The 20,207-nt window shown below is 37.0% G+C and overlaps 1 protein-coding gene across 3 annotated transcripts in view; it reads left to right on the top strand.

The window, feature by feature from the left end:
* The window catches only part of LOC145776949 (uncharacterized), a 36,117-nt gene that overhangs the window by 4,051 nt on the left and 11,859 nt on the right, over positions 1–20,207 (top strand). Inside the window, exons 2-15 of one of the 3 annotated variants that reach the window (XM_082588195.1) lie at positions 2,522–2,673; positions 7,720–7,774; positions 8,738–8,835; positions 9,306–9,461; positions 9,874–9,993; positions 10,194–10,229; positions 11,317–11,522; positions 12,753–12,819; positions 14,401–14,455; positions 15,027–15,103; positions 15,607–15,661; positions 16,246–16,367; positions 16,661–17,215; positions 18,926–18,943. In XM_082588195.1, coding sequence (XP_082444321.1) covers positions 2,522–2,673; positions 7,720–7,774; positions 8,738–8,835; positions 9,306–9,461; positions 9,874–9,993; positions 10,194–10,229; positions 11,317–11,522; positions 12,753–12,819; positions 14,401–14,455; positions 15,027–15,103; positions 15,607–15,661; positions 16,246–16,367; positions 16,661–17,215; positions 18,926–18,943 — 1,772 coding nt within the window. The remainder of the gene's footprint in view (positions 1–2,521; positions 2,674–7,719; positions 7,775–8,737; positions 8,836–9,305; positions 9,462–9,873; positions 9,994–10,193; positions 10,230–11,316; positions 11,523–12,752; positions 12,820–14,400; positions 14,456–15,026; positions 15,104–15,606; positions 15,662–16,245; positions 16,368–16,660; positions 17,216–18,925; positions 18,944–20,207) is intronic. The other 2 variants (XM_082588197.1, XM_082588196.1) reach the window with 2 other exon arrangements.

The raw sequence follows: 20,207 nt of genomic DNA, 5'->3' as shown, positions 1-20,207 counted from the left end.
TTCGGCTTTGTTCTATTTTTTCACTCGAACTTTTCTGTTTATTTATTTGCGGAAACTGCGATCAACGACTTCGGTTTTGTGCTATTTTTTCTCTCGATCTTTTCAGGGGAAAATTTTAAAATGTTTGCGGAAACTGCGATCAGCAACTTCGGCTTTTTTTAATTTTTTCTCTTGATCTTTTCAGGGTACGAACTGTTCAGGGTACGAACTAGGTTGCACCCCTGCTATTTTACATTTATCAAATGCTGGCATTTGCACAACAATTTAACCTCTTAGTGTAATTTATTGAAAATTGATTTCGCTATATATATATAAGTAATAGCATCTTCAGCTTATTCAAATTTATATTTTCTAATTCTCAAATTACTAAAATTACAAATATTTTCAAATTACTATTTTCGAAATGCCTTTTCATATTTTTTGGCATTGTCTTTATGGATTGTGTTATAAAATTTATATTATTTTACAACAGTCTTCAAGGTACAAAAATTACTTTGGTTTAGCAATAACATATACAATACCTAGCTTATATTGTGGATGGAGAAAGCCAATGCATAATTGCATATTGCATATTATATGTTCCAGCTAATTTCAAACATTAATCTTTAAAATTAAAATTGGTTGAATTGATCTCAAAAAGAAAAATGGTGCTAAAGTGGCTATTGGCTAGTGATGATGACATATCATTTTGCTTTTTTTTTAATGTTTTTTTGAGTTGTATGTATTTTTTGTAAAGTTTCTATAGTTGTGGTGCTTTAAGGTTAGCTTACGGCAGGTATGTGTGGTCATTCTCGCTGTTATAATAGACCCCATAACTATTGCTGTAAAAAAAGCATTGTATAATTTCTGATGCAGGGAACCACGTAAAAAACAGGCTTTGACTAGCAAGTTTCACACAAATAATGGGTTTCCTTTCAATGGCTTTGTCGGTTGCAAACCACACTCTTTTTCTGCAACATTTCGCTTTGAAAAGCTGTTGAAGGAATGTAAGCCCTATAGTACTAGTCAGGCAATCAGCTAAGGTTGCCAGACCCTCAAAACATTCTGCCAGAATCCGGTTTTCAACCAACCTGAAAGCAAGCTACAGTTTTAGCATTCTTGAAATAAATAAAATACTCAGTAAAACAGGTTTCGTTCATAAAATATTTTCTGTAAACATGCTTCAACTTTTCATTGAAGATTAATGCAGCCAGTGAAAGTTGGGTTTTATTTGTCGTTTGCTGCTCGGTGGAAGAGAACCAGTGATCGGTGAACTAACCCAACTGTGGTCTAATTATTGTCGTCTTTATTGTTTCAGTGTTCACACTTAGCCCTTATTAATTCACTGGCAAAAGCAGTGTTTTAAACGCATTTGAATTAAAATCCACCATGGGCAAGAAACACAGATTTTGAGAGCTAATTTTAATGATACCGGTAATGAAAAAAAGAGATTGAAAACAAACTGAATAGAAAAAAACTAAATCATAACTAATATCATAACTATGCAGTATGCGCACTAACCAATCCGGCTTAAATCTCTCACGCCAAAATGCTTTAAACTAGTCTGGTCTTTAAAGTTTTTTGTTTGTCGTAACCAGGTTTACACCTGGAGGTTGAAGATTAAGTGGACGGGAAGGCGAGGAAGCCAATCTTCGTATCCACCTTTAGGCATGCCTTTAAGTGTCCTGCCAAAGACACAGCCGCATGCTCTTGAGTGGTGTCGAACCGGCCCTCATTTGATTACTGTTCCAGGGCTCTCACCACTCGGCTATGCAGCCTTAAAAGTGATGAATAGTGAATACAATGAAATCAATTTTGTAATATACCCAAAGTGAAATTTTGTATACTTTCAAAACAAACTAATCTTTAAACAGAAAGAAATTGTATTGGCACAATTTCGTTCAGTTTCAAAGACTTTTATTTTCAACCAACAGAATCCTCAATATGACAAGTGAAAAGATTACTGTAAAGAGCTCCAGCTTTGGTAAAGTTGAGCGCTTTGATAGCTAAGTTTAGGTCACTCTTAATTGGTTTATCAAAGGCAAAGGTTTGGGTGCCAACTGCCAAGCCTTTGTGATAAACAGTGCAATAAATGCCAGCATTAACTGGGTTTTATTCTTTTTCACATACAACAAAGTCAGGTTGCAGAGTAAGTGCAACAAAAGCTCTGCATATAACCCTACCAGCGATTCCCAGTTCTGCAAAACAAACATGTGATAGTGAATTGCAAAAATAGTATATACAGGAACAGGATATTGAAACCACTGCACACTGAAAAACGACTACATATTGTTGTAGCGCTTTTTCCCTCCATGACAAATGGTTGACGTCCCCCTAGGTGGGCACACCTCCCAATTAAGAAGTATATACTACTTTAACATGTGGATGGACAAGTAGGCTATGATACGAGTCTTGGAGGACTTATATTTGTGGTGTAATGAGATTTATATCAACATAATTATATTTACTACTAGCTGTGTCAAAAGTATTTTTTATCTAAGCTAATGTAAGTACCATATAGCAATATTTTTTTTCCTTTTAGCAACTGTTTTGTTTGATTATGATGCGGAGGCTGCCGACGAGTTAACTCTGCGAGTGGGTGATACTTTAACTGGTATTCAAAAAATTGAAGAAGGTTGGTGCCAAGGAATACTCAATGGAAAAACTGGGATGTTTCCTGACAACTTTGTCAAGGTAAAATCACTATGTCTCAAAAAAGCTACATATTAAGCATCACATTGTGTTAGCATTTACATTTTTACACACTCACTGACCACTGTTATACATAAAGTTATTGTTTCAAACATTTCTGATATGTTTCTCATGGTGAGAATGTGAGTATGTACACTGTACAGGGTGGTTCCGCGAAGTGGGCATTTAATTTCATACTACATTTGAACACACTTCCCGACTACTAAAATATTTGTGTTTATGACATTTTTGCAGAGTATATAACTAATATAGTGATTCCCCTCAACACAAATTTTTGGTAAAATAACTCGAAACACGAATTTCAAATAAAACAGGCTAATGTTTGTTTAAACTCAAAAACTGAAATGGCACAGGTAAGAAGATTGCTATCCCTATTTCTGCACTAAAAATTAGACCAAAACCGCTTTTCAGATTTCAGCAATCAGCAAATATTTCACCTAGGCCCAAAACCCTGTCCCTAATAAAGTTGAAAACTTTCTGACCGTCTGCACTAACTTTGCTGTTAATCTCTTGGTGAACTGGTGAACCTAGAATTGCCATTGAAACATCAATAAAATCAGAAAATATTACTCTAGCGCCATGTGGCAAATAAAAGTTCAAAACAGCAACCGCTAGATGGCGATAGTAAATATCGTGTATTCAAGCAATTTTACCATTGCGCAAGAGCGTCCACGGTTTCATTATATCCGTTTTGATCTGGTCATGGAAAAGGTAAGGAAGTGTAATGAAGAGTTAGCCTTTGCCTAGGATGAGATATAATTCAGATATATGCATTAGAGAATGTAGAAACTTCTTTAAACATGTATATTATACAGGCTAGTGTGGGGGTGTTCAGAGCCGGAGGCAAATTTACAAATGTCAATCAATCAATGGTTTATTCGTCAGTAACAGGAACATAGTACATGTTTGAAATATGTAAAATGTCCCGGATGATTTAAATCCGGACATCTCCATTTTTCCAGCATGTGACGTAATATCTGTTGCATCCATGCTGCCTCTTACAGGCAACAAATGGCAATGCACTAACTATGATGCCATAGTACGTCTAGTCACGCAGAGCGAGTCAAAATATTTGTAGACTTTGTTAAATCATTTTGCCTACTGCCAGGATTAAGCTCTGCAAGTTCTAAGCTTTCCCAGTCCGAGGATAAAGATTCAATCAATCAATTTATGAGTAATGTCATCACTGCTATTGTGTTCTCAAGTCTTTAAAATGTTTGGATTGATATTTTTTCACTAAATAAATAAGAATTAGGAAAATTGCGGATCCGCAGTAATTTATACATATTTTCCTACAAACCAACATCGTTTTCGGGATCCATTACGCCAAGGTTTGTTTTTTTTTTTCGGATGAAACTATGTGAAAATAATCAGTAGGTATGCAGGAGCTAGCCATGTCAAATGCAGGCCTCGAAATTCACGGCGGACATGTCCGCCGTCACAGCATGTGATGTCCGCGGGAAGTACCATCTAGATCGGTCATATTTTTCCGCCGAGAAATAACACAGGAACTACGGATACAAATCGTCATTGCATAGCACAAACAATTGTTGCAAGAATATAATTTCCCGCGCATCTAGAAAATGTGAATACTGTATCTCCTAGCTTCCATTCAAGAAGGAAAACTTTCGAGTTTTACTTTGCTTCAACGATTGATAACATTGAATCAGCGTAACAAAGGCGAATTCTTCGCTAAGAATCGATGGGAATACCAGTACTTCTACACTACACCAATCACATGCAACTTAGTTCAAGTCTTACGTCACAATGTCTGGCTTTGATCGAGTAATATTGATAACACGCAAGGTTGGTTACAAAATTAGATTATACGAGTAGGCTATATTACAGCAAGATGCAGCAAAATTTGTTAAGTTTTGGTATTACAGTAACAAAGAAAACGCCCAAGGAAAAGTAAATTTCGCTCACAAGACACGCAAAAATAAACCTAAAGAAAAAATCCCAATGAAACTTTGCAAAGCAGAAAATAGTGACATTAGTGTAGAAGTTTTCCGACTCGTGCCCAGAGCATTGTGACGCAAGAAGCCACACGACCTCGTTCGGTGAAAGTTAGTCAGTTATGCGTCATATTAAGCATCTACACGGCGCTTTGACTCTTCGAGCGCACATCGTTGGTCTGATGACATGACGATCAACGCTAAAACTGGTGTGTCCGCCATGAGACTTAATTTGTCCGCCGAGATAGCTGCTCAGACCGGACACGTTTGTCCGCCGTCAACAAAAACGAATTTCGAGGCCTGCAAATGGATGCAAATTTATTCCAAAATAAATGTGCAATTGAAAGATTTGTTGTATCCATGAATTTCCCCAATTGCCCATTTACGCATTTTAGGGATTTTTCCCCATCCACGAAAATCCTGCTCCCAATTCACGATCTTCTTCCGTATTTCCAAAGTTGATGGAGTTTTCGCCTGAAATAAATTGTTTTGTAAGGTAGACGCAAGTAGCTAGAAGTGGATTACCACCAAAAAAATATATCTTCCGAATTAAAGAGTGGGTGATGAAAAATATTTTGTGTTTCAGAAAAAAAAATCGTGCTTAGGGGAATAACCATAATCATTCTAGATTACTAATATTCTATAAATTTTCTGGAAATTAAAGTTACACCTATGGTGAAGACTTTAAATGAGATTATTGAAACACACTGTCATAAGGGGATATCACCTAAGATTGTTAAGGTTTAGAAAGAGATTATGCGTCGTTCTGGTGTATACAAGGCAGTAAAAAGGTTCAAAGAGACCGGTAGCTGCTCACCAAAGGTCAGAAGCACCCCAGAGAGGTCTGTAAGAACCAAAAAACTGATTGAGAACATTAGAGAAAAGTTGCAACAAAGTTCACCCGTCCAGCCATTCAACCGTCCAGAGGGTGCTGGTAAGGAATCTTCAGGTCAAGCCCTACAAAATTACTTAATGACAGCTTCTTTCTGATACAAAGAAAAAGAGGTTCAAAAGATCAAAGATTTGAATAAGCCCCTTGATGGCACACAGCCACAAATTCTCTGAACTGAAGATTCAGTGCCTGTTGAACGTCGAACTTCATTCAGGAAGCAAAACCAGCATTGGTACTGAGTGGGCAGTGGTTACGTCCACAGGTCTCAAAACCCCCTTCGGTTTTTGTCGAGGCTGGTGTCAAACTGAACATGTTTAATGTGTATTTGAACATGTTAAAGGGTGAGGTTGTTCCTTGGGTGAAGAAAGTTATGGACTCCATCTTCTCCTGATTTAAATCCAGTGGACTGAGATTTTTTTTTTGGAGCAGAAGTCCTCCGCTGAGTGCGCTGTATCCCACTCAAGTGTTGAGGTTCTGAAGCAAAGACTAACCAAATGTCGAGCAGAAATTGACCCTGAAAGTGCGCGTGCCACAATGCCACATGTGATCACTGATCAGTTGATCCTTTGTCTTCGCCAAGTTATGAAAGATGGATATGTTGAAAAATTCTTGGATGTTATTAAAGACAATAAATTTCTTTTTTATTTGATATTTTGATATATGAGTTGTTTTTATTAGCCTTCATATACTGTATAATAACATAAAAAACCTAACTGTTATTTGTTCACACTTTGCTTGGGCCACTTTAAGAAAAACCAGCTGGACTAGACAGAAGAAGTAGCTAGTGAGAAACCATTGGTAAGAGTGAAAGAAAGCTAGGACTAGGTGTTGTTGTAAACCATTTGGAGAAGGGAAGTGAAATAGACTGGCCATGTTTTGAGAAGAGGATTGCTACAAAAGATACATGTCAAGTAGAAAAGACAGCAAGAAGCTATAGTATTGGATAAATGGATGAAGTAAAGTTTGGAGAAGCTTCTAATAAATATCGGTAATGACAAAGAGAAAAAGGACCGATAAAGTTTATGCAGTTTCTTATGGGTGACAGGTTACCAATACCCATATTGTAATGCTAATACTTTGAATTGAGTATCTGCAATGACCACCAATTTCTTCAGAGGACTTTCAAAGTATGATTTTTCAAACTCTTGTAGGCCTATTACTGTAGTTATGATTAATTCTGAATTTATTACACAACTTCAGATGAGAATAATACAAATATACCCAAATATTTACTATTGCAAACTATACTATATTCTAGTAAATCACGTACTGTGTCATTGCTGGTTTCTTTTTAACTTAACTTCTTGCTTTAGGCTCTGAAAAAGCTGCTAATTAAATCCTTCAGTGAAAAAATAATCCACAGTGTCACAAAATGTGTTTAGTAGCCACAAAGTTCGTAAGTGTTCAATCAATTGTCACGAAGTCCTAGTGAGGACGTTCAACATGTTTCTCAAATAGCATTGAATGTTAAGTTGGAATGCTGTGTTACCATGAATGAGTTGAGCATCAAACTTGTAAGTTTGTCCTGCATTTGGAATGTGATTGTTAGCAATTTAAAGATAAGAGTTTGCCGGTGTGAAAGTGAATAAAAACTACTTCACTCTAACCATTGTAGATGTGAAAATTTATTTATAAATTATGAATAAAGTAAAAAATTTTAAGACTAGAAAACAGAGAAGTCTATATTCGGTTAAAATATTTTGCATCAACAAAACCTCAATTGTACTGCGACAAATCGTTGGAACTATATGACAGTGAATCACTGAATCAGTTGTTGGCTTGATGTAACCGATTACTGAATCAATCTTAGGCATTTGTTTTTGAAACGATTTTAGGCGACATACACCACTAACTTGTGTTATTAGTGATTTTAACCTAGTAAAACACTTACCGTATTTATGTTTGGCGTAGTTGGTAGCTATCGTACAAGGGTGGCTTATCTTTAGAAACTGTCAAAAGCAGCGTAAAGGGCTTAGTTTTATTTTATCACAATGTTGTCACTTATTTTATTACTCCATCCAAACTTTTATGTTCTCAAAAAAAAATTCCAATCACGCATGACCATTGACTCCTCAGAAAATAATCAATGCTGAAAGAAATAAAGAAACATTCACCCCTACATTAAAATAAAATATTAGTTTCACAAATACATAACCAAAAGCATGCATGTTCTTGTTGTAGATTGAAGAAGACAAGCCAGCTCCACCAAAACCCACTCAAACCAAAACAAAGAAAGGTTTGTAGAAGGCTTGTTTTGACAAGTATCTATTGGTCTATGGCTATGCTTTCAGAGTCATTGTCAACGGAACATGCCCTGATTACTTTCGCTTTTTTAATGCTTGGTTAATTTTTCATGCTTCCTGGTGGGCTTTGATTTAACATATGTAACCGCAGAGTCATGCTGTATATTGTGACGCTTTTATGATTTGACACCACTTTACCGTCATGCGAACTTATTTCAACGTTTGGCTTCAATGACTGCTGCAATATGTTATGAGACCTGTAGCAATTGTAGCTAATACTTGCTTTTGGTTATACATGCAAGAACTTAAATCTTTCAATATCTAACCAAGTTAATAAGACAAGCTTAGTTCATTAAAACATTAGTCATGTGATTTTTGTGTATATTAACTTTCTGACCGATTGAAGTTGAAAGGAAATTGTAAGGTGGTTTCCACAAAGTTATGCTTTTTGTTGTAAAAGGACCTGCATAGTGCATATTTGACCAATCAATGTTTTTGAACACATATTTTTCATTCCGTTATAACCAATGTTACTATTGTACTGTACAGTGTACAGTATGTTGACAGCATCACATATAACTTTTGAAAAATTTTGATTAAATGTTAACTAAACCATGCACCAATGGGGAATGGCCTCTTTCTCCTCCTGTGAGTGTGGTGCCGAGGAACATACCGCAGACCACGTCATCAATGACTGTATCATCTTCAAGTCACCTAATGGAGTGGAAAGTCTGCGCGTCTTGGATGATGAAGCCAAAGACTGACTGCTCTAGTAGCCTTCCAGGATAGTCCTGGAACATCGTGAATTTGGAATGGTAAAAGAATAGACCCTCGGCCCCAGAGGCCCACACGACAAAGCGGATTTTTTTTTCATTTTTATGTGATATTTTTAGTTTATATTATGGTTGATTACACAAATTGTATATATACTGCCTCAAAACTACATTGTTGTACAGAAGCACAGCGGCTTATGAAAGCTACTTTTGACTACGACCCCCAAAATCAAGATGAACTAAAACTGGGGATTGGTGACATTGTGGAAGTTTTGCAAGATGTAAGGGATTAATATGTCATTTTATTTGTTGTGGTGTTTCAATTCCGCCAACGTTGTCACAACCGACTTGTATGTAATATGTAATGTTATGCATGAAATAATATATATGTGTGTGTTAGGCTACACTGTTACAGTATAAGTTAAAAGATGTAATATTTTTTATATGTCATGCATAATTCTGTGACGTTTGTTGGATTGTGGACTACAACTGCAAAGATTAATCCGGTCTAAACCGAATTTACTTTTATTGTTTCTCTTGTAAGATAAGTTGTGGGTCCATGTACTTACCATCGGACCTTGTTTAGAGATAAATTGGGAGCAGCTGTTCGTTTAGAGGTGTAGTTTTATTTTATTTTTTTACAATTAACATGTGTGTTGTGTAATAAACGGTCTTACTGTGAGTCTTTCCATGTAACTTTTTGTTTTTTTATTACTCTTTGGAATTAATTGTGTTTCGCATCGATCATTAGGAAGAGGTTGGGTGGGCTCGAGGTCGCTTTAATGACAAAGAAGGAGTATTTCCCACCAACTTCTGTGTCCCTTACACCAAAAGTCCCTCACCAGCGCCAGTGGTGGCAGATAGCGCCGAAAGTGAGGAACCCCACAGTCAAGCAGCTCCCAAAAAGGTTATTTTTCTTTAAAATCTTTATACCGTTTCATACCGTAAGTGTAAACAATAAACAAGAATTGTAGTAGTCTGCGTTTTTCTTACGCCGATCGGTTACTATGTTTGTATAGTTAGATCACCATAGACTTCCTATTCTGCCAACGTATCATTGTGAATGGCGAAAGCGATGTTTTTAAACGTTTTATTAGCGTAGTTTGATGGCATTCTTCATCGCTCTACAACAGAAACTGATATTTTAGTTGACCTTAGCATTAGCAAGTTGGCCAAAGGTTTGTCATCATTGGAGAATGTTAATTGCTATTTTGTTTATATTTGCCTGGCTTTATTGTTATTTCGTTTCTCCGCTTGTGATGGAATCTTTTTGGACCTTTTTCCATATTCCGTTGACCGTTTTCGATCATCTTCTTTAGGTAAAAGGAATGGGATTTGGAAATATATTTGGTGAAGGACCAGTCAAATTGAAGCAGTCTACTCATAGAGAGGAGACTGACAGATCTGCTGGAAAAAAGACACCAGGAGCCAAAGCACAGGTGTAACATTTGCACAAGTTTATGCTGAGCATTAGTAATTGTAGTTATTTAAAGACAACTTTGTGATCTTTAATACTGGCTGTCAGCTAAAGGTAATGTGCTTTGTTTAGTTGTTGCCTATCGCAAATGATTCATTGCACTATTAAACCCATGAAATTATCTAATGCTTATGAGCATTGTAATACATTTATTATTTATAGATGGCAGTGAAGCCAACAGCGAGACGCAACACAAAAGTAGGTGTAGGTTTCGGATTTTTTGTTGTCCGACTAAAAAAATCACCACTCAATTTGCGCTTTAGTTCTTGTTGTTGCTAGTTCACAGTTTCTCGAAATCTCTAGTCTTTTTCTGCCACATAAGCTAAAGTATTCAGTATTCTTGCGCTTGCGATACTCCATCTTTGTAATTTAGCATAATAACATCACGTTGTGGTAGATGTCATTAAACTAACTATGAGTAATCGAAGTTTTGCATGGTTTGTCTTATGCAGTAGTCTACTTTCGTTATTTCACTGTAGTTCACACACTGTGCTCTGCTTCCCTGTTCGATGTTACCGATCAGTGAGTGTCGAATGCATTGTCCTGCTTGTTTGATACACCTTGAGTGTCGTGTTCCTAAGTTTTGTTGCTACACTTGCGTAATGTTGGGTTTGTGTCAAAACCTTCATGACTGGTTAATTCAGTTTTCGGCAAACCGGGATAAATTACCGCGAAACTGAAACTTCTTGGGGCCATATTGCGATTATGTTTTCTTGTAGGTCTGTTTATCATTGGTCATACTTTTAAGAATATGCTTTCTCCAATCAACTCGATCGTATTGTAGTATGCTCACAGGTCGTAAGCCTGCGGTGTAAAATCAAATTACAAACAGTTGAGGTGTAAATTGCATTTGCCGCTAATCTCACGACAATTGTTGAAATTATCTCTATCCTTGATGTTGAACCATCATCGGTTATTATTGTAATTCAGTAGTGGGTTGACGTTGATACAAGCCGGTACACATCTTGAAGTTTTTCAGTTCACAAACATGCGTTTGTCAAAAGCAAGATTTGGTGATCAAACAGAGTAATAGAAATACTCATTTCATTTTTAAGTTATCACTGTGTTAATTATGAGTTACGACTATGCGACTTCACGCTTCAGTATAGACAGGATTGCTGTGCTTTGTTGTGTGCTATGATGACATTTACTTTAACCTGTCTGCACACATGATCTTGTAGTTTCACAACCATTCTCTGTACACAATTGCTTGTCAATTTGTCTCGCAAGATAAATTACTTTTAGATCTTAACCAAGGTTATTTAACAAGGCTTTTGTCATGCAGGCACCAGTAAAAGATAAAACAGAGAAAGTTAGCTCCTCTGTTAAGAAACAAAAGCCCCCTGTTGAAAAGTGCCGGGCATCATTCGAGTACAGTGCTGCGACGAAAGACGAACTTACGCTTGTGAAGGGAGACATCATCACCATCACCAACAAGAACTGCTCCGATCCTGGTTGGTGGGAAGGCGAGATTACCGATAGTGATGGAAGGTATGGTTTGCTATCATGCTTTACATTGATTCAACGTCTGCAGACGTAAAAAAACGACCGATTTTCTGTCTGGATATGTGACGTTGTGCCATCCCATTGTTTTCGTCGGAATGGATTCGTTTTTTTTATACTTTTGTCCTGCCGAAAGTTCTGTCATCGATATTTCGCTCGACATTTTATTATCAAACTTATACCTGCTGCTTTTCTGACTTGAATCTGTGATGCTCCAACTGCAAATCGGACCTTTTTTATATTGCTTCTACGTTCGCAACGATATAATAAGGACTAATTTGCTTGCTGTTTCATAGCTCAGCTGCATGGAAAATCCTACTTATCATATTATACTGTGATACTGGCTCACATCAGATGGGTGGCTAATTCAACAACATGCTTAATTTCAATGTTAAAACAATCAATGTATGTTTGAGGAAAGTTTTTACGCACCGCATTACTTTACATATTTGGTGTTTGACTATGTATAATTTATGGGTGTCGTGGATGACATATTTGAAGATGGATGATATTTCATACTCACTGGCGATTTTAATGGTGTTGTGACCGTGCTTGCAAAGCCCTTTATTTGTACTGCTTACTGCAATCCAAACATCGAAAGGATATAAAAGTGTTTGTTAGGTTGGCTGCAGCATAATCATTAGTCAAGGGTAGTGTTGTTACTATTCAGTATGGAACGTTTGCTCCATTCACTCAGCTTCCAAGTGAAAGTCTGCTTAAAAGAAGGCGTATTATTTTTCCATGGTTATGCCAACATGCAGTTCATTTTGTGTGCAGTTTTCTGGAGAACCTATTGACTGTTAGAGTTAAAACAACGAAAAAGATTTCTGTTTCTCAATTATTAGACGGCATCCTTGGACTGGAGCGTTATTAGTCCCAAACTCCAAGGAACACCAGGTCTTGAAAGTCGTAGCTCAAATTTTTGACCTGTATTTATGAAGCAACTTTTCAGCCTGCAATCAATCCTTTTTTACATAGAATCAACGTTTGCAAAAAAACAATTGATTTGCTATCTGAGTAAAGTGCATTCATAATAAGGTTGAACTTTGCTACAATGCACTGTTTTAAATTCGCAACTGTCCCGACAGTAAAATCTGCGATGTTTACAATGTAAAAAATGATGGATTTTGCTGTCTGTGTGCTGCAGTACAATTTCTTTCAAATAACTAACATTGGTATCGAGAAGTGAAACTGTTTGTAGTGTATATGTTCTTCTAGGAAGCGACATGGTGTGTTCCCGGATAATTTTGTTGAAGTTTTGCCAGCCAATGATGAAGTAACTGAGGTGAGTCACACTCGCTATATGCTCATCAACTGTTTGTTTTTTGCTAAAGTTCTCAAAATGATTTTGAAGCACGTTTTGAAAAGCAATAATTTTTGATACATATCACACCCCACAACTTAAGTTGCAATACCTTTCGAATGAGGTATGTTTTGCAATGTATTATTTCAAATGTGGCACTAAGCGATATTTGCTATTTGTTCCTCACCACTGATCGGAATTGATCAGTTTTGTTCTAGTTTGCCCCTTGCTCAACAATTTTTCCCAAACTTTATTTATTAAGAATCCATTTCTTACAGTCAGTAAATAGCATCTGTAACCAACTTATTCGAATAGAATCACATGTTTTCGATCGTTATTATTATTATTATTTATATGCATCAGACAAGTATCTTAATAATTAAGTTACCTTCCGTTCAAGCATAGAGTGTTCATTTTACTGTACAGTTTTTTCATCTCATGACGCCAACTTCCATTAGGAGGTTTTACTCACTTTTGATCAGTATAATATATCGTTAATTTTTTTGGTTTAAACAATCCGTGTATATATGTACCGACTGCTGTTTTGACTTCCCAGAATACTCTTGTTTCCGTGATAGGTTTGGAATTGCTGCACTGGCTTAGTGTGGGCTATTAGCTATTTATAGCTTGGCTGGGATGTCGGAAATGTTTTTATATGATCGTCTATAAACAACTTTATAAAATACTTTAAGTTGTAGCAATGTGACTTTCAGCTGCTTATTTTGTGCTGATAGCATCTATGGCTGATAGTATGTTAGCTTGTGAGAAAGCTGTTATTTCTGGCATATTCGACGACTGAATGCAGCGTTTTCTGCGGAGTTAAAATTGTTTTGTTTTCTGTACTAGTTAGGTACATGATTAGCTGTTTATGTATTTCCTTGGAATTTTTATCTGGTCTGCAGTTTTACAAAGCTGACTTTCAAACAAGGCTTGCTTAGATTTTACTAGCTCAACATGTGAAAGTAAGCAAGTATGAGAGATAGTTGATGAAATTTTTTACAGCTGAGTTTCCCTCACTTCAAGTGCCAGTGGCTTGTTTTGAATGCTTGATTGTGTGATTGAAATAACTTAGTTGTTTTGTCTGTATCGCTTTGTGACTTTAAAAGATTCCCAATTAACGAAGCATGACAAAGATCATTATTTTCTTTTTATAACTGCTACTGTCAGGTCTTTCAAGGGTTGTCTTTTGTTTGCTGTACTTATCTCTGTAAAGAGTTGTTGAGAGCAGTTTTATAGCTTGTGTAGAACTTACATCACGTTTTCAGCGTTTCTTCTGCCCCTGCCAAGGTCAAAGTACTTTTGTGACAGAGACTGACAAAAACGCATTGTTTTAGAACAGTAGCTTCATCATGATAAACCTATATCGTGATGTTTATAAAATGCAGTAGAGGTTAGTATTCTGTTTTATTTGAGGAACAGGTGCGTCTTTAGTTGTGCAAATTACTTGACTGACAGTGCTTGTGCTTAGTTACATGCAACAATTACTATAAAGAGATTAAATAGAGTGTGCGTTTTAGGCAGTGTTTTTGATAACACTTTTAGTAAAATAAAAATTATTTGAAGGATGCTGCGGAGGTGAAAGGATCGGACAAGCCAAAAACCAAACATACCGAACCAGGTACTGAAGTTTCCACCAATTTGCAAATGATTGTATTAAATCTGTGCTGAAAAGTTTTAAGTAGTAATTGTACCGTTGCTGGATTCCTCACGCAATATTTTTAAAGTAATCTTGTCTTACTGAACCAGTGCAAAACTGTCTAATAATAGCAGCTGGGTGATGCATTCCTAAGTTACAAAATTGAAGCGTCGCTTGTTTGTGCGTTCGAACTTAGTTCAATACCCCGCATCGTTGTCACCACATTAGGTGATCACAAATTTACATGCTGTGCCATTGCAATGTTGCCAATTTGCTGTAAAATTTTACCGCTAAAGCTGATGCTGTATGTAAGCTTCTGCTATACTTTGAAGATTATTTTGATAAGCTCATTGTTTATTTAAAGATTCACAAACGCCTTTCTACTGTGTAAACAATCTTCTGTTCCGGTCTAGGACCAACTCAATTGAAGCAGTAGTCTATGCGGTTTAATGTGACATGTAAAAAGGTTGTATATAACCGCACCTAAGGCCTATGCAGTTTACTTTTATTTTTTATTAAATTCAGGTTCTAGTTGATGCTTTTTTTATTTCAGACTTGCCCAGTGCTAAAGGAAAGCCAAGTCCAAGTGCTGTTAAAATTTCCAATTCGCTCAAAAGAGTTGCTCCGCAGGTTAGCCTGAGGATTTCAGCCTCTGTACCCAAACAACAAAATCCGTTATTTTTACATTACTTCAACGTATGCAGACGCTAAATCAATGTAAAAATGACGAGTTCTGCTGTCTGGGATGTCTTTGCATGTCTTGCTTTCACTCTATATGCAGTTGGTTGGCGAATACTCCCTTAAAGCTTATTTGCAGCTGTGTGGTTAAAGTTTGACTGTAAGTTATGTTTTCATTGCGTCAATCCCGCAAGTTAGTTTCACTTTCTACTATCAGCCAAGACAGCTAACAGCAACGATGTCTATTATCGTAGATACAACGTTTGAAAAGTCATTTCACTCTTTACGGTGGCATGTACAATTTGTGCAATAATATCACTTTGATTAGAATATTGAATTTCTTGTTTTCGTTTCTACGAGTTTGGTCATTCACACGTTGTCAGCTGTAAGGAATAACGAAGTATCAGTCATTATCAGTTTACACTGTTGTCTTGATATAAAATCTGTCATTTTAGATCCCACCACCAGCTGCAAAACCTCACCAAGAAGAAACTACAAACGACGCTGAAGGTAAGCTGTACTGGTGTAATGCGAGTTCGTTAAAGCATATGAAGTGCAAAGTGTGTAAGTTCTTGGCACTGTGTCACATGCTTCACTCCAGTTCAGTAAGAAGGTAGAAATACTAATATCAGTTTTGGGAAAATAACTTCATGTCACTTTTGCGGAGGGTTTGCGTTTCCTAACCTTGAATGTATGTAAGCTATTAGATTTGTGCTTGCAAGAATCATGTACGACAACAACAGTTAAGTCTCTGGGCAAATAAAGTGGGAAAGCTTTTATGGTAATACCGAACCTTTGTGCTATGTATTGTATAAACATTGAAACATAATTGCTGGAGATAAAGTTCTAAAAGATTTCGTTTCCACATTGCGTTAAATTAATGTGGACAGATCATTCGAATGTTATAAATACTCTAATGTTGAATCTAGTTATTTTTACTTTTACTGCTACAAGTTAATCCTTTGCTTGAAATGAAATGGCCTTTGACCAGGTAGCCATGTAAACTAGAACAACATAGTGATGAGAATGATCATTCACTCAACATCTGTAAGCAGCCTTGAAAAGATGACGTAATTGTTTGATTAATCTTGTAGCTGCTGACTTAGCGGCTATCACAAATTCCGTGTCCGAGGAACAACAACAGTTAACGCATTACAAACGGGCTGGAGGCCCTAAAAACCGGAGAAAACCAGATAGCGCCGGTCGCCGTGAGCGGGTAAGATGTGATGTTGGTATGCCGCATGAAAAAAGAATTTCATCATTTTTTCTGAGATGTGTGCTTGGGTAGAGTTTGAGTTCTTGCATTATCCGTATGGTAGCGAATCAATGATATGATGACCTTGAACACAATCCAGTGAGATGCTTGCAAGGTTTTAAGACATTGTCAAATTCTTGTGATGCAGGTTTACGGTTGAAATGTTGCAACTTCTCACTGGATAGCAGCCTGTAAGCTGATTGGGTATTTAATTCTTCAGTTTCAATAAAATTATTCCATCCACATCTGATCAGGCGAAGGAAGTTGCAGAAGAAGAGGAAGCTGTCTTTGAGGTTGCAGATGACACAACAGAGCCTGAACCACAACCTGAAGAAGAGCCAACTCCGGTGACGACACCGAAACGTGATACTGTTAGAGGCATTCAAGTTATGCCCTCTCCTAGTGGAGTGCCTGATAGCGGTGATAAACCATCTTGGATGAAGGATTTGAAAAGCAGAAGTTCTCAAAAAAAGGCTGGTGGTGGTTTTGCTGTCTCCCCTACCAAGCCTGAAGAAACCACCAACGAAAAACCCGACTGGTTATCGAATCTACGCAAAAAGCCCAAAGCTGGAGAAAAGGGCTTGGTCTCCCCCGGTGCACCTAAACCCGCCCCAGGCGTAACCTCTCCTAAACCTTTTAATCATTCTCAATCTACGAAACTTCCATCCTCTCACACAACTCCTCCGTCAACAAACCATGCTCCTCCGGTTCGACCTCCAAGTCCAGACAAACCTGCTGCTGAAGAGAAGGCTGACAAGGCGTGGTCGTTCAAGAAAAACATGAAAAGTAAAAGCGAAAACGATGTCTTGGTAAGATTTTGTGAGCTTATCTTACAGCACTTGATTTGCCATTGAGTGGGTGTATTGTCGCAAAACCTGCATAAACCTGTGCAAGTGGCACCGTATTTTTAGCGCAGAATACCTAGTAGAAATTGACGAATTGTAGTTTTGTTCCTTCGATTTTCAAACCGTTTGGTCAATTCAACGTATTCTAGTCATGCATCTGAAAGCAATGCAGACAGAGCAAAGTGTCATTGCTGCATAGGTTTTACACGTTCACTTGAAGGCTTAATTTTACACAAACCAACAGCTACACTCTTTCGTAAATTGCAACAGACCTTACTACTTTTTGAAACTTAATTCTGTTATCCAATCAAGACATTTCATTTAGCCAACATCGCTTTATTTTTGAAACATATAGTTATCACTGTGATGAGAATTGCGCAAACAAAAACAAAAACTCGTGTAAGAGTTTTACGTTGTAGCAAAAATGCTTCATGTAACAAACTTTGCCATTCCTGCTCTGCCGGAAAAAATGTTTGTTTTTGCAGTTGACTCAAGGTCATAAGACATTGAATCAATGTGAAATGGACGGTTTTGCTGGCTAAGGTAACTTTTTATAAGCTGATCTCGTTGAATCCTTGATCACTTTTCTGAAAACCAACTGAAAATTTTGTCAACAGCCAATCTGATAAAATTCTGGGACATAAGTTTTCCTACTTTGTTTAATCACAAATAGTATGTTTTCCCTTAATTTAACGAGGAATTAAAGTGATTAGCTGCACGTTGTGTGTGACGCACATGACGTAGTCTACATTGAGAAGTAACCATGAGGAAATACGCTACACTCTAACCTGGCTTGGTGTTAAAATAACAAACGCAGCAACTACCCTTCAGCAGATAGGAAGCAATAAAAACGATGGATTTTGTTTGTTCTGTTTGTGTAGCAATTTAAACCCAACTCCTAGAATGTAGTCCATGCCATGTACAATTGTATATTGTACTGGAATTGTTTGCAGCATGACACAGAAAAGCTAGTTTCCGTCACAAAAAGTTGACCCAAATAAACGCTTAAAACCAACATATTATGTACAGTACGTACTTTGTTTTGTTATAAAGGACATTGTAAAAGATGTTCACTGAACGCCTTTCGAAGATGTGCATGACTGATATTTTACTTGATATTTGACTGATCAGTGATGTGTGTTCACATTGAGAAAATGTTAAGCGCTGGCATGACTTGATGACTGCAACTTACCTATAAAGTCTAAGCAACTTTATGAACAATTGAACATGGATCTTCTTCTTCGCGTTTGAGATTTCAACATTTAAAGCGTTTGCGTATGAATATGGATGTCACATCTATTCTAGGCTCTGCTCTCGTGACACAGGTATTGCAAGCGTTTTTTCGCAAAATCTAGACAGCATTTTTTAATAGCCAACTCACCTCAGAGCATGAGCGCAGCTGACGTTGACTATAACTTTTCCACTTCACGGATGTGATAAAAGCTCAAGTCAAGAAAACGAAAATTGCGTGTGTCTGACCATATATTTTTTCTTCACTTGAAACTAAGGAAAAGGCTGAAGCAATAGTTGTGATTGCAAGTAGGTAAGCTTCCATATTTGAAAATGTTTGGATTCATTTTTAAACTTCATGCATCTCATCTGGTGGATCAGCATTCAAATGTTGCCAATATGTTTTAAATATCTAATTAATCTTGCAAAACTTTTGATTTACAGAAGTCTTTTCGAATGCCTGTAAGTAGAAAGAAATAATTTGTCGCTGGTCGGTGTGACTTTAATTTTTACTAAACTGATGTTGTTTTTTCGTACTAAACCGAGGAAACAGTCTGTCTCAACTTACCGTGTGTAATTTACAACGTGTCAGAATGGAAATTATCGTTTTTTTTCGTACGAAATCAGACCATTTTTAATTCGAAGACAATTTCTATGCAGTATATCCCTATGGGCTATTTTACCAATTTCTATTTGAGATAATTTCAAATTTTCCGTTCATTATGACATTTTTCGTCTGAATCCAGGCAGCAAATCATTATTTTTTGACACTGATTCAACGTTTGCAGACGTAAAAAGCACTGATTTTCTGGCCAACACCAAAAACTTACTTGGCACCAATGAAACGTATGCTTTCAACTTTGCATTTATTGAAGAGGCTTTACCGAGTGAACCGAATCATTGAAATGCGTGTTAATGGTTTAAGCGGCAACAGCACACTGAATGCAACCTAGCTATTGCATCTGAAAGACAATGTAGAAGCCCTGAGGGTTACGCTCAGTATGGCCACTTTGTGTGGAAGGTCGAGCCTACGTTAAGCGAAAGATATTGACTAAGAAAACACAAAGTGGGTTGTTCAATCGAATGCAACTTTTTTTCTCTGCATAGGTTTCCCATAATAACAGCAGCCGCAAGAGTTCTAAAGCTTTAAGATTTTTTTTTCTGTTATTTTACGTTTGAAGTTCATGATCAAATTGCGTCACATCTTTGCTGCCAATTTGCATCTGAAAGCATGAAATGTGTGATTTCAACGATGAATAGCGTTGGATTGACGTGAAAACAACAAAATGCGGTTTCACTTTGCATGCTTTTTGAGTTATTTTTGCTTGTATCATTGTGGTGGTACTTCTAGAATCAATTTGTTTGGATTCAATTGCTTTTGGTGTGTTTGCTTTTTTCCACAATGAATATTGATTTGTTTTAACCAATCGAGACAACTTTTCTCCAGTTTTTGTTTCTGCTGTTGCCAAAAATTCTTTGTCTGTTTCAGATAGATACAGCTTGACAGCATAAATTACAGACAACATCACCACCATTGTTGTAGCACTATTTGACTGCACTGGTGTGCGATGCCATGAAATATATTGATCTCATTTGCTGCGTGCGCTGTATGACCTGCAATAGGGCTGTTGACTAATTCACCTATGACTAGGGGTGTTCAATTTCGATTATTTGAATATTCGAAATTCAATTTGTTTTCGATTTTCGAATTTCGATTTCGAATATC

Source organism: Aplidium turbinatum, chromosome 9 (assembly GCF_918807975.1).
Source record: "Aplidium turbinatum chromosome 9, kaAplTurb1.1, whole genome shotgun sequence".
NCBI classification, from domain to species: Eukaryota; Metazoa; Chordata; class Ascidiacea; order Aplousobranchia; family Polyclinidae; genus Aplidium; species Aplidium turbinatum.
Note: the sequence above shows the minus strand (reverse complement) of the source record. Positions and strands in the feature narration are given on the sequence as shown.